The sequence below is a fragment of the Physeter macrocephalus genome, chromosome 2 (assembly GCF_002837175.3).
Source record: "Physeter macrocephalus isolate SW-GA chromosome 2, ASM283717v5, whole genome shotgun sequence".
Lineage (NCBI taxonomy): Eukaryota > Metazoa > Chordata > Mammalia > Artiodactyla > Physeteridae > Physeter > Physeter macrocephalus.
Genome location: NC_041215.1, coordinates 63753203 through 63771268, shown reverse-complemented (window position 1 = coordinate 63771268; position 18066 = coordinate 63753203). Strand labels below are relative to the sequence as shown.

Here is an 18066-nt window from a genome sequence, read left to right as displayed (position 1 = left end):
CTGATTTTTATGATTTCTTTCCTTCTGCTAACTTTGGGTTTTTTTTTTCTTCTTTCTCTAATTGCTTTAGGTGTAAGGTTAGGATGTTTATTTGAGATGTTTCTTATTTCTTGAGGTAAGATTGCATTTCTATAAACTTCCCTCTTAGAACTGCTTTTGCTGCATCCTATAGGTTTTGGGTCGTGTGTTTTCATTGTCATTTGTTTCTAGGTATTTTTTTATTTCCTCTTTGATTTCTTCAGTGATCTCTTTGTTTTTTAGTAGTGTACTGTTTAGCCTCCATGTGTTCAGTGATCTCTTGGTTATTAAGTAGTGTACTGTTTAGCCTCCATGTGTTTGTATTTTTTGCAGGTTTTTTTCCTGTAATTGATACCTAGTCTCATAGCATTGTGGTCAGAAGAGATACTTGATATGATTTCAATTTTCTTAAATTAACCAAGGCTTGATTTGTGACCCAAGATATGGTCTCTCCTGGAGAATGTTCCATGAGCACTTGAGAAGAACGTGTATTCTGTTTTTCTCAGATGGACTGTCCTATGTCCTGAACTCGGCTCTCTCACCTCAGGGGCTCAGGCCTGACACCTGGCTGGAGCATGAAGACCCTGTCAGCCACACGGCTCAGAATAAAAGGTAGAAAAGAAAGAAAGAAAGAAAAATAAATAAATAAAGTTATTAAAATAAAAAAATTATTAAAATAAAAAATTAATTAAAAAAAATGAAGAGAGCAACCAAACCAATAAACAAATCCACCAATGATAACAAGTGCTAAAAACTATACTAAAAAGGAAAACAGACTGACAGAACCCTAGGACAAATGGTAAAAGCAACTGTATACAGGCAAAATCACACAAAGAAGCATACACATACACAGTCAGAAAAAGAGAAAAAGGAAAAGAAAAAAAATATATGTAAAAAAAGAAAGGAAGAGAGCAACCAAATCAATAAACAAATCTATCAATGATAATAAGCTCTAAATACTTAACTAAGATAAACATAAAACCAGAAACAAATTAGATGCAGAAAGCAAACCCCAAGTTTACAGTTGATCCCAAAGTCCACCACCTCAATTTTGGGATGATTCATTGTCTATTTAGATATTCCACAGATGCAGGGTACAACAAGTCGATTGTGGAGATTTAATCCGCTGCTCCTGAGGCTGCTGGGAGAGATTTCCCTTTCTCTTCTTTGTTCGCACAGCTCCCAGGGTTCAGCTTTGGATTTGGCCCTGCCTCTGCATGTAGGTTGCCTGATGGCATCTCTTCTTTGCCCAGACAAGAGGGGGTTAAAGGAGTGTCTGATTCGGGGGCTCTGGCTCACTCAGGCTGGGGGAAGGGAGAGGTACGGAATGTGGCACAAGCCTGCAGTGGCAGAGGCCAGCGTGACCTTGCAACAGCCTGAGGCACGCCATGTGTTCTCCCGGGGAAGTTCTCCCTGGATCCCGGGACCCTGGCAGTGGCGGGCTGCACAGGCTTCTGGGAGGGGAGGTGTGGATAGTGACCTGTGCTTGCACACAGGATTCTTGGTGGCTGCAGCAGCAGCCTTAGCATTTTATGCCCATCTCTGGTGTCCGCACTGATAGCCACAGCTCATGCCTATCTCTGGAGCTCTTTTAGGTGGTGCTCTGAATCCCCTCTCCTCACGCCCTCTGAAACAATGGTCTCTTGACTCTTAGGCAGTTCCAGACTTTTTCCCTGACTCCCTCCCAGCTACCTGTGGCTCACTAGCCCCCTTCAGGTTGTGTTCACGCAGCCAACCCCAGAGATCCCAACCTCTCCTTGGGATCTGACCTCCAAAGCCCGAACCTCAGCTCCCAGCCCCCACCCTCCCCGGTGGGTGAGCAGACAAGCGTCTCAGGCTGATGAGTGCTGGTTGGCACCGATCCTCTGTGAGGGAATCTCTCTGCTTTGCCCTCTGCACCCCTGTTGCTGCACTCTCCTCCATTGCTCTGAAGGTTACTTCTGCCCTGCCCCAGCCCGTCTCCACCAGTGAAGGGGCTTCCTAGTGTGTGGAAACTTTTCCTCCTTCACAGCTCCCACCCAGAGGTGCAGGTCCCATTCCTATTCTTTTGTCTCTGTTTTTTCCTTTTTTTCTTTTGCCCTACCCAGGTACATGGGGAGTTTCTTGCCTTTGGGGAGGTCTGACGTCTTCTGCCAGCATTCAGTAGGTGTTCTCTAAGAGTTGTTCCACATGTAGATGTATTTTTGATGTATTTGTGGGGAGGAAGGTGATCTCCACATCTTACTCCTCTGCCACCTTGAAGGTCCTCTGCCCATATTTTATTAAAGCTACTTTCTTTTTCTTTTCTATTTTTCCTTACCATTAAAAAAGGAAAATGTTTTGAAATGACCATATGACAAGAAAATAAAATTTTGAAAAGGAATAGAAAGGGTCAAAGAGTTTCCATTGCCCTGTCTAGCTTTACTTCACAGAGAGTAGTGCCAGTCATCCTGGCTCCTTTCCTGTTGCTGTCCTTTTCATATTCAGCACACTGATGAGCTTGAGTTGTTCTTTTTTAACTCAGAAGTCTGCAAATGATGAAAGGCAGCAGGTCAAACCTGAGACAGTTTTCTGAATTAAAAAAATATTTTGTATTTTATGTCCCGCTCCCAAATTAGGGAAATTGAATCACCTAATTTCTGGAAAAGAGGAAAAGGTATGTGTCAGAAATTTATGTAAGGCACTGGCCAATAAATGTTTTAGCATATAACCCCCAAATGTAGGAAACTAGTTTATTGAAAATAGTATCTAATTCAAAACAACTAATGTTTCCCAACCAAATATTAGTAAGAATAGCACACAAACACAAGTGATACATTTGGTTCTTTTTTGTAGTATTATGGTCTTTACATTTCTAGACACCAGGGTGTGCTTGCCACCACATGTAAATATGGATGAACATTTATTTTCTGGTTGATTAGAAATATGCACATCCTTTGGTTTCATGTGGGTAACAGATGTCTTGTGGGTAACAGATGTCTTGGCTTTTATAGACTAATTGGCAAAAAGGGGGAAGAAGAGGATAATTAAAAGGATAGGAGGAGACGCAAGAAAAGTGCAATCTTCCTTGTGGGGAAAATCTAATAGACCTCCTTATTACGGGTAATTACCTCCTTCTTCAACTTCATTTGCTATCCCTTTCCATATGGCTCAAGTACAGTATAATGGGAAAGTATAAAATAAAGAAATGTAAGTCTGACCTGTTGTCTGCTAACAACCAGTTTTATCCTGTCATAGAATATTCTAGTGTAATTGACTCAATAACATAAGTTTTTTAAAAAACAAAATATGAATGCATGTCTCATCTCTAATGGCAACCTATGTTTTAATTGGTAACACTAGGGATCTATGTTCAGTCTTGCATTTTTCATTTCCCACCAACCCACTATGTGCAAGACTGAATATGTAGGTTGTGTATTAGATATACATCTTAGGTTCGTTTTAGTTTGCTGTTTCTTCTCTGTCAGTGCTACAGTACAGCCAATTGACTTGGAATAAATAAGGACATTTAGCAATTGTTTGAAACCATTATCATCAACAAATTCTCAGTTTTGTCAATGTTTTCCATCATGCAAGATTTAAAGTAAATGTGTTACTTACTATGTCTTAACTGTATCACTTTGGTCTGTATTATTCTTTTGATTGGTACCTTTTACTTTAAATTGAAGGAGATTTTTATAGCCTGTTAAACATTCAGTGAGAATCCACATTATTCCTTGATAAGAACTACTATGTAATCAATTTTATAAGGAGCTAGTAATGCTTCCAAGAGAAAGTGTCAGATTATGTACTTAGAAACTTACACTTAATACAAAACTTAAACAAACTGAAAGGTAAGGTTATTTATACTAAATGTAAGGCACAGGATATTGACTTTTATTTGACCACTTGTCTCCTCAGAAAATATGTAGGTAGAATTTGTTTAAAAAGATAATTAGGACAATAAAGATCAAAATATCAATTGTCCATTGTTAAGTAATTATTAATTTCTTTTTGCTGTATTAGAATTAAATTTTATTCTAAAATAAAATATTTTCTTGTATATAAAATATAAATTTTATAATAAGTTATATTTTATTCACCATTGCTAGAAACTGGTGAGGTGGGAGGATGATTTCTGTACCCATCTTTTTTTTTTTTTTAATATCAGCTTTGGTAGGATAGAGACAACATTGTTTGAGTAGTCTGATGACTGCCACATAAATTCAGTCACTTGATCTTTTTGAGCCTCATTTCATTATCTGTAAAATGGAGAGAGTGGCAACTAATTCCCATGGTTGCACTGGGAATTATACGCAACGATAAGCACACATGAAGCTAACATATGTTTAGTTATTGAGTATTTTATGGTTGTCTCCACTCATTGGACCCATATCCCTTAGTTACTTGCCTTGATTTCCAGGCTAGGCTTCTCATGGAAATAGAAAATTCAAGGAGACTCTGATGAAGAGTCTAGTAACAAATGGTTTGAGACTATGTGTCAGGAGAGTTATTCTTCCCAACTTCAGCCCCTTAAAATATGAGATTGAAGAATAACCACAGTGGGGTAGGTTTTTTAATTGTAAAAGAGTTTTCCATATTTTGTAACTGTAAGTTTCCATAAGTTGTAAATTCATAAAATTGTAAAATGTTGGCACTCCATGGGACTTCAGGATTTCTAGACCCACTGCCCCTCCCCTGGTTAATTTCCCATTATTCAGAGGAAGGCACTGAAGCCCTATAAGGTTAAATATCTTCTCCAAAGCCAATCAACAAGTGAGTGACAGAGCCAGGACTGGAAACTTGGTCTTTTCCTGAAATCTTTATCTGTACTATCACAAGACCACCCTTCTTTGTGACCACTGGGGATCTAGCCTGGACCATTAAAAGAATAAGAGCATTCAACTCACTCAGCCGTGCAGAAAGAGATGCATTTCTTTGTTATGCTTTTTATTTTTTATTTTTATTCTTTATTGGAGTATAATTGCTTTACAATGTTGTGTCAGTTTCTGCTGTACAATGAAGTGAATCAGCTATTTGTATACCTATATCCCCTCTCTTGGACCTCCCTCCCACCATCTCCCCCATCCCACCCATCTAGGTCATCACAGAGCACGAAGCTGAGCTTCCTGTTCTTTATAGCATGTTCCTGTTAGCTATCTGATTTATGTATGGTAGTGTATATATGTCAATCCTAATCTCCCAATTCGTCCCACCCTCCCCTTCCCCCACTGTGTCCACATGTCCATTCTCTACGTCTACGTCTCTATTCCTGCCCTGCAAATAGGTTTATCTATACCATTTTTCTAGATTCCACATATATGCATTAATATCTGGTATTTGTTTTTCTCTTTCTGGTTTACCTCACTGTATGACAGACTCTCTGTCCATCCACATTTCTACAAATGACCCAATTTCGTTCCTTCTTATGGTTGAGTAATATTCCATTGTATATATGTACCACATCTTCTTTATCCATTCATCTGTCATTGGAATTTAGGTTGTTTCCATGTCCTGGCTATTGTAAATAGTGCTGCAATGAACATTGGGTACATGTGTCCTTTTGAATTATGGTTTTCTCAGGATATATGCCCAGTAGTGGGATTGCTGGGTCATATGGTAGTTCTATTTTTAGTTTTTTAAGGAACCTCCATACTGTTCTCCATAGTGGCTGATCAATTTACATTCCCACCAACAGTGCAAAAGGGTTCCCTTTTCTCCACACCCTCTCCAGCATTTATTATTTGTAGATATTTTAATGATGGCCATTCCGACCCGTGTGAGGTGATACCTTATTGTAGTTTTGATTTGCATTTCTCTAACAATTAGTGATATTGAGCATGTGCCTCTTGGCCAACTGTATGTCTTCTTTGGTGAAATGTCTATTTAGGTGTGACTGTCTTCTTTTACTGGAGGAGTTAAAGCTGGTGGTCCTATGAAATAATCAAAATACGTTTGTAATCCATAAAGAAAGACTGAATGAACTAATGTGCACAGACCATTTAAAAAGCATAACAAAGAGTGTTTTTCCTATGTTTTCCTCTAAGAGTTTTAAGCCCAGAGATAAACCCATACACATATGGTCACCTAATTTATGACAAAGGAAGCAAGAATATACAATGGAGAAAGGACAGCCTCTTCAATAAGTGGCTCTGGGAAAAATGGACAGCTGCATGTAAGAAATGAAATTATAACACTAGCTAATACCATACACAAAAATAAGCTCAAAATGGATTAAAGACCTAAATTTAAGACGGAACACTGTAAAACTCTTAGAGGAAAACATAGGAAAAACACTCTTTGTTATGCTTTTTAAATGGTCTGTGCACATTAGTTCATTCAGTCTTTCTTTATGGATTACAAACGTATTTTGATTATTTCATAGGACCACCAGCTTTAACTCCTCCAGTAAAAGAAGACAGTCACTAATATTTACATAGTAATTCCTATGAACCAGGCATTATTCTTAGGACTTTATGTAGATTAACTATTTTATTCTCCATAATGACACCGTGAGGAGGAATATCTCACCTTTCATATAAGGGTGTGGAAGCACAGAGGAGCCAAGTAATAGCCAAGATTATTACCAGGATTTGAAGGCTTTTGTCAGATTTGAATCAGAAGATGCTAGAGAGAGGGAGATTCCACTGCCAGAAGATGCCTGGGTGGATGGATCTTTATTATATGAGCTCTCTTTTATGCAAGGAGAGTGACTTAAAACATTTCCAAATCATCTAGATTTTATATATCTAGCTCTACTGAATCCCAATCAGTCTACATTATTAGGTTCTACCATAGCACATTAATATCAACAAAAGATTATATTACTTTATATTGATAACCACTAGAATAAATAGAAGAGTAAGCTATTTTGCTTGATCCAATGTTGAGAAAAAAATGGTATTTTATTTCATGATTGTAAGTCCCTTAGCATGTAGTAATAAAAATGTTTGTAGAGATGGTATTTTACTGTTCAAGAACAATTATCAAAAGAAGAGATAATTTCTATTGATCAATATGTGGTTTGTTCTTTCTTACACATGCAGTTATATAGGAATATTATCTATATTGCTTACATTGATATTTGAAGTTGAGTATAAAAATGGCTATTTATGTATCAAATATTTTACAGGTATAAAATCAGCTCCAATTTGAATAATTAGCAATTTAAAGACTTTAATTTGAGAAAAAATGATTGTATGGAAAAACGTTGGACATTCAGAAATTGCAGGGTGCTGTTACGATTTTACAAAACCTTCATTAAAGTAATGATACAAAAGGCTTATTAATTTATTTTAAATTATTATTTAAAAATAATTTAAATAAAATTTGAATAAATTACTCACAACCACTGGACTATTCCAGTGGTTGACGTGATGACAGATATTTAACGTCAGAACAGAAGTACTCTACCACTTTGAACATGTGAGTTAACGTGGGGTGTGTGTGTGTATATGTGTGTGTGTGTTTATTAAGTAGGGAATGTTGAGAAAACGAGAAGGAAACAGATTAATTTAGCAAAGTCTAATTTTTGACAGTTTTATTGATGCGAATATATTAAATTCTACGATTGATGTGTTTTGCTCTACTGAATAGATGTGTTCATTAAGGAAAATTGCCTGAAGGTCATGGTCTATGTTCAAATGACTCTCATTCTGAGATGTATTCTTTAGTGAAGAGGGGGAAGTATAATGGCTCATCAATGCCTTAAAGGTAACTGTGACAATACAATAATGTTAAAGAATCACAGAATATAAATGTGAAGAGTCACACTATTTTTTAAAGCTGTAAATATCTATGGTTAGGTTTGTGTTTAGCACATTCACTTAACAGTTTAAAGGATAAATTGTAAATGAACAGAATACACTGGACTGTTCAGTTACTCAGCTCCTGTAACAACACTTATGTTCTACAAGTGATGCTGCACAGCACCCCTAGGTTGTTGTGTTACTGTATCCTAGCATTTCATAGGAGCTATTGATTTAGGAATGAGCTGGTTGAGCTTAAAAAGGAGGGATTTACACCATGGATGAGAAAATTGTTTCAAAATATAGTAGCAACTGAAGAAATTGCTTGTAAAAATATAAGCAATAGTAAGTGATGATTGGGCAACCCTTTTGATAAAACACATTGCCGAGAGGGAATAACAGCTTTAGCATGTGTGTCTATCAAGTACTATTTAAACCCTCTCTCAATCTTCATAAAGATTGAATTTCTCTATTCAAGTATTATGAAATAAATTTGCATTATAGCTTCCTAAAGCTTTTTGCCTTACCTTTTCCAGGTTTGAAGTGTGTTTGTCTTTTGTGTGACTCTTCAAACTTTACCTGCCAAACAGAAGGAGCATGTTGGGCTTCCGTTATGTTAACCAACGGAAAGGAACAGGTGATCAAGTCCTGTGTCTCTCTCCCAGAATTAAATGCGCAAGTCTTCTGTCATAGTTCCAACAATGTTACCAAAACGGAATGCTGCTTCACAGATTTTTGCAACAACATAACTCTGCACCTTCCAACAGGTAAAGGGTTTATCTTTGTTCATGCAAAATTTAATTGTACTCTTGTAAAGTTATATACACATGATAGAAATCAAACTGTTTTATGTTTCTTTAAATAAGAAAATCTGTTTTACAGTTCTCTCTCTCCCTTTTTTTTTTTTTGGTAAAATTCTCTAGACCCTAGTTGAGGTTGATTTTTAAAAAATTGCACAAGACTGTCAAAACATTGACAACAGCATAACAATTTTGAAGAAATCTGTACACATGAGTTGTATTTTTTGAAGTGATTAATGAACCTAAAGTAAAATATAAATTTTTATGGATTCTCTTAAAGGAAAGAAGTTAAAATGTATACCAAGAAAAAAGAAGAGAAAAAAGAGCAAAACAAAAATAGTAGATTGCCAACTTTTATGGAGACAGAATCTTTTTTTCATGGGTAACTTCTGCATATCTTCTTTGCCCACACTCAAGTGAGAGCACTCATTAACAGAAAGACAGATAGAATGGAATTTGACCCTTCATTATTGTGCAAATATTTCTTGCATTTCCCCCAATTTCATAGAGTTTTATCCTAATTTACAAGGTACAAAAATCTTAATCTGGCCTTTTATCAATAATCTGGAGTCTGAAATTTTGGGGGCTAGTAAGAGACAAGTAATTCAAATTAAAAACTAATTTATGACATGAAAATGTCCTTCTTGTAGATTTTCTTTAGTACGTTAATATCTATACACAAATACATATTCTTCCTCACAAATGAACATTCACATGTACTGTTATCCAATCTCAGATGTTCGTATATCACCATATTCTAATATAATATTTTTAACCTATTATTATTATTATTTTTAATAAATTAACTGCTCTCCCCCTTTTTTACTGGAGAACATTTACTTTATGCAAAAACTTGATATTACTTCTACAGATGAAAAACCAGTTTACTTGCCATAAATAAAAGGTAACTAAGTAAATAAACACACAAATGTACTGACTGCGTTACAGTTAGGTATTTTGTATTTTCTTTTTTTTTAAAAGAGAAGACAGTGGTGTTAAAGACATACTAACATGAGATGAGTCCTTTTGATACATAATCAGAAAAACTAAGAGAACTAGAGGAGAAATTCTTGTGTGATTCAATGTTATTTAGTATCATGTTGGTTTACCACTCCAATTAATCTCAAGAACCCTTAAAAATCATTTCACAAACCACCCCTAATACTTGTCCCATTCTTTGGGAAACACTACTCTGAAGCATTATCCTATGTGTTACAACCTCAGAAGTCATACTTGGCATATTTTATCCCCCAAAGCTACTAGGAGTCTTAGATTTTAGACCACAGTTATTTTGTCTCAGATTCCATAGACTTCCTTGGTTTGATAGTGATCTGGTATCTATTCTGATACCAGAATTTTTCTTTCCTTATATCTTCTCCCCTGGTTTTGGTGGACCAGAGAACGCTAAAGTGAAGGTCCCCTATATTTGATGCTGGTCTTCCCATGACCAAGATCCAAAAGATTAAGGAGGGGAAGGAAAGTCTCCATATTAGGCTGTGGCAATGACCTCGTTAATGTGTCTTCTCAATAAAGAATTATCCATAAGACCATGTTCTGCCAGTCAGTATGGGTACAAGACAAGTACTTTGACTGCAACAAAAGGTCTTGGAGGACAAAATGGTTCACACGCAGTTGGGCAAATTAAAGGTGCTTAGTGCAGCTAGGATGTGGGTCCTTCCCAGACCAACTCTAAACTCTGCCTAACTACTGAGATGCCTATGTTCTACCTTCAAGTCCACTTGGGAACCAGACTTTCTTTTAAAAAAATCAATTTTATTGAGGTATAATTTAGATATAATGAAATGCACACATCTTAAGTGTACAGTTTGATGTGTCTTGACACATACCTTTATATAACTGCCACAACATTTCCATTACCTCAAAATGTTCTCAGTCAATCGCCACTTTCACCAGGGCCAGGAAACTGATCTATTTTCTAAAAACTGTAGATTAATTTTTACTGGAGTTTCACATAAAAGGAGTCCTATGGAAGATATAATTTTGCACTTGGCTTCTTTCACTCAACATGTTTTTGAGATTTATTCATGAAGTTGGGTATATCAGCAGCTTGTTTCCATTTTACTGCTGGGTAATATCCCACTGTATGTTTTGTTCTTTTTACGCTTTCATCCACAATGGGTATTCAGGTTGTTTTCATTTTGGGGCTGTTATTAACAAAGCTGCGATGAACAATTGAGTACAAGTCTTTGGAGATATGTTACCTTTCTCTTGAGAAAATACCTAAGAGTGGAATTGAATGGTCAAATAATAACTATATGTTTAATTTATAAATCTAATCTCCCAAATAGTTTTCACACTGCTTATACCATTTTATATCCCCAACAGAAATGTATGATAGTTCCATTTGATCCATATTTTTGCCAGCACTTGGTATAATCAGTCTTTTTAATTTTGGCCATTCAAGTGATTGTATAGTGGTATTTCACTGTGGTTTTAATTTGCATTTCCCTAATGACTAATGATGATAAATTATTTTTTTCTTGCGCACATTGGACATTTGTGTTTCTTTCTTTATAAAATGTCAAATATTTTGCATATTAATAAAATTGGGTTATCTTCTTATGGTTGAATTTAAGAGTTCTTTATATATTCTGAATACAAGTCCTTTATCAGATATGTATATTAGGACTATTTCTCTTATTCTGTGAATTGACATTTTGTTTCCTTGAAGGTGTCTTTTGCAGAGTAGAAGATCAAAATTTGATGAAATATATTTTATCTTTTTAAAAATTATTAATGGTTCACATATTTCATGTCCTGAGAAGTCTTTATCTATCCAAAGGTCATAAATATTTTCTTTTATGTTTTCTTGTAGAAATTTTAACATTTCAGCTTTTACATTTAGGTCTATGTTCAACTTAAATTTAATTTTTGTTATTATGTGAGGTTAGGTGGAGTTTTATTTTTTCTGCATGTATATGAAGTTGTTCCCAGCATCATTTGTGGAAAAATCTATCCTTTCAATTACTTTGACCCTTTGAATGAAAATAAAGTGACCATGTATATGTGGGTATATTTCTGGCCTCTATATGTCTATACTTATGTCACTATCAAACTTTCTTGATTATTGTAGCCTTATAGTAAGTATTAAAATCAGGTTGTATGACCCCTCCAACTTTGTTCTTTTTCAAAATTGATTTGGCTATTCTAAGTCCTTTGAATTTCCATTTAAGTTTTGGAATCAGTTTGACAATTTTCACAAAAATATGATGATGAAATTTTTATTAGATTGAGTTGAATATGGATTATTTGGAGAAAATAGTCATGTTAATAATATTAACTCTTTTGATCCATGAACATAGTATGTTTTTCCATTTATTTAGTTTTTCTTCAGATACTCTTAGTGTATTGTAGCTATCAGAAAACAGGTCTTATACATATTTCCTTGAATTTATCCCTAAGTATTGCATGTTTTTAGATGCTACTATAAATGGTATTTTTAATATATCTATTTCTAAATGTTAACTGCCAGTATATGAAAATAAAATTAATTTTGTATATTGACCTTATATCCTGTAAGCTTGTGAAAATAACATATTAGTTCTAATAGCTTTTTAAAAAATTCTTTGGCATTTTCTACATACAGAATAATCTTATCTGTGAGTACAGACAGTTTTACATCTTCCATTCTGATCTCTATGCATTTTATTTCTTTTTCTTGTTTTTTTTGCAATGGCTAGGATCACTAATATGATGATGAGTAGGCGTGGTTAAAGATCCTTGCCTTTTTCCTGGTTCTAGGAGGAGTGCGCTCACTCTTTTACCGTTAAGTATGAAGGTTTTTTTGTAGATCCCTGTTATCAACTGAGGAAATTTGTTTTTATTGCTAGTTTTGGGAAAGTCTTTTTTAAAATCATGAATGAATATTAACATTTTTCAAGTATTTTCATGGATTTATTGAGATTATAACATGACTTTTCTTCTTTAGTCTACTGATATGATGGATTATCTTAATTGGCTTTCAAAGATTACTTATAACAGGGAAGGTATGTATTATCTAGCCAGTTAATTAATATGTCTACAAAAAATGCTATGTGACATTTAATTGATATCAAATTTCTTTACATAAACTAAAAATTTGTTTCTTTTAGTGACATGGGTTTGGTAAATTGACATTGAATTGAGTAGGATTGCATGTGCAGTCATCTCGTGTTAGGGTGTTCTCTCTGTGAGGTAGCACTGAATGGTTATTAGCTGTGTTTGGAACAGCAGCTGTTGGAGAGGGGTTGGGAACCTCTAGGCTGAGCTGTGATACAGCCAGTGCCAAGAACTCTGCTGTTTTGTGTCATCAGGTGACTGTGATTGATATCCCCTGCTCTGCCTAGTAGGAATTTATCAATTTCAAATGTGATCACATGTATATGAAATATATAAAAGCACTCTGAAAAGTAGACAGTGTGATATTTCCACAGTACTTAATACTCTGCATCACATTCATGGGTAAAATGGTAGAAGAAAAGGTTGAGAGGTGACCAGAACAGGTTGGAGAAACTCTGGGACTTCCCTTTTCAGTTCCAGCTGAAAGCTAAGTGGATGCTTGCCTCTTGGCTCTTTCATTCATCACCCCAGACTGTGGTGTCATTTCTGGCAACTGACTTCATGTAGGTACAGTAACCCACTCTTGTCATGTTTCAGCTGGCTCTTTTCTGTCCTTAGGTCCTGTTTGTGATGATTGGGCTCTTGCTTTGCTTCTTTGTGACAAACTTCCTACCTTGAATACATCTCGTGACTTTTTTCTCCCCCCTTCCTCTCCCTGATGGTGTCCTAGTAACTCAGCAACTGGAGATCTGTAGGCACAAACTCTTGCCCTCCTAAAAATCCTCTTAAGTGTTTGCTTCTAATTCTTAAAACCTTAGACTAATGGCTTTCATACAACTTTCCATTGTGGCACACAGAAAGAAACACATTTTATATAATTTCCCCCAACCCACATGCACACACATCTGAAACAAGAATTTCACAAAATATTCTTACCCATAAAATGTACAAGGTACTCTGTACTCTTTCATTAAGTAAAAATGCTGATCAGACCCCATAAGTTGTTTACATGTTTACAGTTTAAGAGAGACTGCCTTAGTTGATATTTAAAATGTGGTAATTTTAAATGCAGCAAGGACATTTATTATTTTAATTAACTAGTTCAACAAACTATTAAGAATCTGGTTACTATTTTAATTTACAATGTTTTTCTTTTAAATGGCCTTTTAAAACCTTCTTACCCATTCATTTATAATACTAAATTGGATTAAAGTTGAATTAATTCAGATCATTGTAAGCAAGATTTGATTTAGATCACATTAAATTTGATCACTTGCCCTTAAAAAAAAGTACTTCCTCGTTTCACATTGCATGTGGGTTTAATTTTCAGGAGTTAATTTTTTTGATAGAAGTAATTTTATAGTTTAGTAGAAAGATAACATTAGAAAAATTGCTCGTTTCCCTGAAGCTTATTGTAGTAGATATCTTTGATGTCACTGGAGTGACCTTCCAAGTTCAACTATTATCACAAATATTTAAAGGTTTTTTTTCTAAGTAAACTTGAAAGGCAGCAACCATTTCCAAAAACAGGCATGTATTTGACGAGTGCTTGGAACTCATGTCTCTAATAGTAAATATGTTGTTATTTTCATTATATGAACATACTGAATATTTAAATATTACAATTAAATATAGGCTATACAAATCAGTTAAGCAAGAGAAACATATATATTTTATGTAGTGTAACCTAATTTCTTATTACTGTTTATTTTTAGACCAGATAAAAACAGCTCTTTTAAACTCCAAAAATATCTGCCCACCTTTCTGGATTCTACTTGTCTTGCCCTGACTCCAGTGACTTTTGATCTAGTACTCTCAGGCTTCAGTAACTTTCCTGCACAGTAACTCATGCAGATTGACCACTCACAACTTCCTCTGAAATTAGGAGAGAAACCACTTTGGTGGGAAAAATTCACCTCAAAAATAAATGATGGGGCTTCCCTGGTGGCGCAGTGGTTGAGAGTCCACCTGCCGATGCAGGGGACACGGGTTCGTGCCCCGGTCCGGGAAGATCCCACATGCCGCGGAGCAGCTGGGCCCGTGAGCCATGGCCGCTGAGAGTGAGAGGCCCGTGTACCACAAAAAAAAAAAAAAAAAAAAAAAAAAAAAAAAAAAAGTATTCTTAGCTCTTCAAGAGCATTTCCATTTCAATAAAAAAAGGACTTATTTACCCAAATTAGTGCATACTTTTGGGGTGGAGGATGGGGAGGGGGATTGTTTTCAGGGTAAACAAACAAATAATAAGTGAAAAAGTTCCATTCTTTTGGAAAATGTTCCAAAAGATGTTTGGGGGGTGTGTCCCTATAATGGGTTCTGTCTGTGAGCCCTCTAATAAGTTCTCACAGTTTCTTTACTGATTTTGTGTAAGTTGGGCCTTCTGTATCTATTCTTCAAGCCTCTTAAACTGTTTTCCCTATATTTTCTAATATTTGAGTGTCTGATAATTAATTAATAATATCTACAGCTTCTATGAGTTTGAATCTGCTGACTCATATTCTGGGTGGCTACTTTCCTTGCGTGTTTTGTAAGTTTTGATTGTGAGTTCATGTTTTGAGAATCATATCTGGAGGAAACTTTTGATGCCTGTATTTAAAATATGTTCCTCCAGAGAAGATTTATATTAGCTACTACCAGGTATCTGGAAGTGCTACCAACTCCAACACATTCAGTGTTTTGATTAGGTTTTTTTGGCCAACATATAGCATGAATTCTGGCTCTACGCCTGCCTATATGGATGCACACTTATGGTGATGACCTCTCAGAGAGATTTTTTTTTTTTTTTGCTCTACCCAAAGTCAAGGTTGAGACAGACAAATAGATAAATATACACCCTGTCTCTCTCTGCAGAAATTTTCTATTTTGTTTTATTTTCAATGTAATGCCATTCATATTTGACTGATTTATACCAGGATCTCTGATCTGACCTTTCACAATTTCAGGAACCATGTTTTATTTCCTGATCTTGTGATACAATCTGATAAACTAAGCACTTAACTACCAAGAACTGGCAGATGCCTCCAGGGTAAATGGCAGTCCCAGTGCTCAGATACCTCCTTGGATTTGCATTTCATTTTTGGCTGCTGAGCAATTCATTTATTTTCCTACCAGGTTAATCATATAATAGAAAAAAAAGTTTTTCATTTATATTTTATTCAGCATTTTTGTGTGTGCTGTACTAAGAAGGGCTCTGTGGACATCTAAAGTGTAACTTGGCAGAAGTGGAAACTCCAGGATGGTTTATTTTTGAAATGATGCTGGCATAATTATCTCCATCTGGAAGAAAACAGGGCTGTACCACAGTGTCATACCATATACAAAAATAAATTACAGCTTGATTAAATATCTAATTGTGAAACATAAAACAATTTAAATGTCAGAGGAAAATTTAGGGAAAAAAAGGGTTTTTGTGACTTTACAGTATGGAAGCTGTTTTTAAGTAAGACAGGAAATCCAATTGCTGTAAAAGGAAAAGACAGATATAATTGACTACATGCAAACTAAAATAAAAAACGAATAATAAAAGATAACGTAAATAAAACCAAGATAAATGAAATATGGGATAGAAATATTTGTAGCATATATGACTGGAAAAAAAATAACTATTTAAAAGATAAAGAGCCTCTGTGTATGTGTGTGTGTGCATGTGCACATGCCTGTGTACATGGCAAGGGAGAGAGTGGAAAGAGAGAGAAGGAGAGGGGGTGCTAAATGAAAAAATGGGCATAAAACACACATGGAAATTTTACAGAAGAGAATCTTCAAAGTGGTCAAGTACTGAAAAGATATTCAACAAAACTAATAGCTGGGGAGATGCAAATTAAAACAACATACTATTTTTTTCCACCCACTGGATTGGTAAAAGGTAAAGGAGGATGTTTTCAACTAAAAGTATCAGAAACCTAGATAATATCTGAACCAGTGAGGGAGTTCACAGCCTCAGCATGACAAGAAATCTGGAAGTAGGTTCTTTCTATGATTTGTTAACAAAGAGACTCAACAGTGTCAACAGCCTACTTCCAGTTTTCTTTTTATGTGAATTGGTGCACACCATTATTGTTTAAGACATTATTATCTAACTCTCTGATACTCTTATCTGATACATTTTTTTCCTCACGTGTATCTGCTTTTTCTAACAAGGGAAATGTTGGGTTTTGCTATTAACAATATCAAGATTCAGGGAAGACAAAAGTAAAAAAACATGATTTGCTCAAATTGGGTCGTCTAATAGAAACCGCCATGTTTAGCAGAATTATCAAAGGTCTCTTTCCTTATTGCAAGTTTAAACCAGATGTCAATGCATCTCCTTCAAACCCCAGGAAGGAGGCTTGGGTTTATTACTAAGCAGAGCAGGGGAAAAAAAGAAATAATGAAAAGCAACAACTTTAAAACAAACCAAAAACCTTATTCTTGAGAAGCTGTGGACATAGCATAGCCATCACATGGATTTTAAACCTGAGTTTCCATTGTCTGAGTGGTACTCTCCAGAAGAAAAACTTTTTTAAAGTATACCCAGACTAACAGTGTCCCCAGTTGCCTGCCAGAAGAAAGTTCAAACTCTCTGGAGAAAGGCACTTTAATATTAGGTCTCAAAGAGACACAACAAACACTTTTTCAAGGACATGAGAAGTACATAATGAAGAAAAAGCACTCCAAGCTTACAGGGGTTCAAAACAGCATGAGCATGAGCCAATAGAAGAGAGCACAAAGTTTCATATATTGGAATTATCAGACAATAATTATAGAGTAGCTATTCTGTGTTTAAAGAAACGAAAGAGGCAAATTTGAAAACATTTGTTAGAGAATAGGAAATTATAAAAAAATGACCTAGCAGATTTGAACAATATTGAAGAAAACTTTTTAAAATTAAAGATACAATAACAAAAATTAGAAACTTAATGTATAGGTTTAACAACAATTTGTATAACAACAACTGAAGAGAGAATTAGGGATCTGAAATACGGGTCTGAAGAAACTATTTTGTATTCAGTAATAAAGAAAATACATAATGGAAAATATGGAAGAGAGGGTGACAAATAGAGGAAAGTATAAGAAGGTTTGATATGTGCTTTTACATATAGCATGCATATATTACACTAATAAAAATGTTGACATATTACTAGCAGACAAAATTAACTTCAATGAAAAAAAAATTACTAGAGTTAAAAAGTTCACTTTTTTTTTTTCGGAAGAGAGAATTAGGGATCTGAAATACGGGTCTGAAGAAACTATTTTGTATTCAGTAATAAAGAAAATACATAATGGAAAATATGGAAGAGAGGGTGACAAATAGAGGAAAGTATAAGAAGGTTTGATATGTGCTTTTACATATAGCATGCATATATTACACTAATAAAAATGTTGACATATTACTAGCAGACAAAATTAACTTCAATGAAAAAAAAATTACTAGAGTTAAAAAGTTCACTTTTTTTTTTTCGGTACGCGGGCCTCCCACTGTCGTGGCCTCTCCCGTTGCGGAGCAC

The 18066-nt window shown here is 35.2% G+C and overlaps 1 protein-coding gene across 3 annotated transcripts in view; it reads left to right on the top strand.

Moving 5' to 3' along the window:
* The window catches only part of ACVR1C (activin A receptor type 1C), an 81763-nt gene that overhangs the window by 34191 nt on the left and 29506 nt on the right, over window positions 1-18066 (top strand). For 2 of the 3 annotated variants that reach the window (XM_007103999.3, XM_007103998.3), the window contains exon 1: window positions 8323-8491. In XM_007103999.3, coding sequence (XP_007104061.1) covers window positions 8338-8491 — 154 coding nt within the window. In that variant the 5' untranslated portion in view covers window positions 8323-8337. Of the gene's footprint in view, window positions 1-8260; window positions 8492-18066 lie in introns of those variants that run through there. The other variant, XM_024122278.1, reaches the window with a different exon arrangement.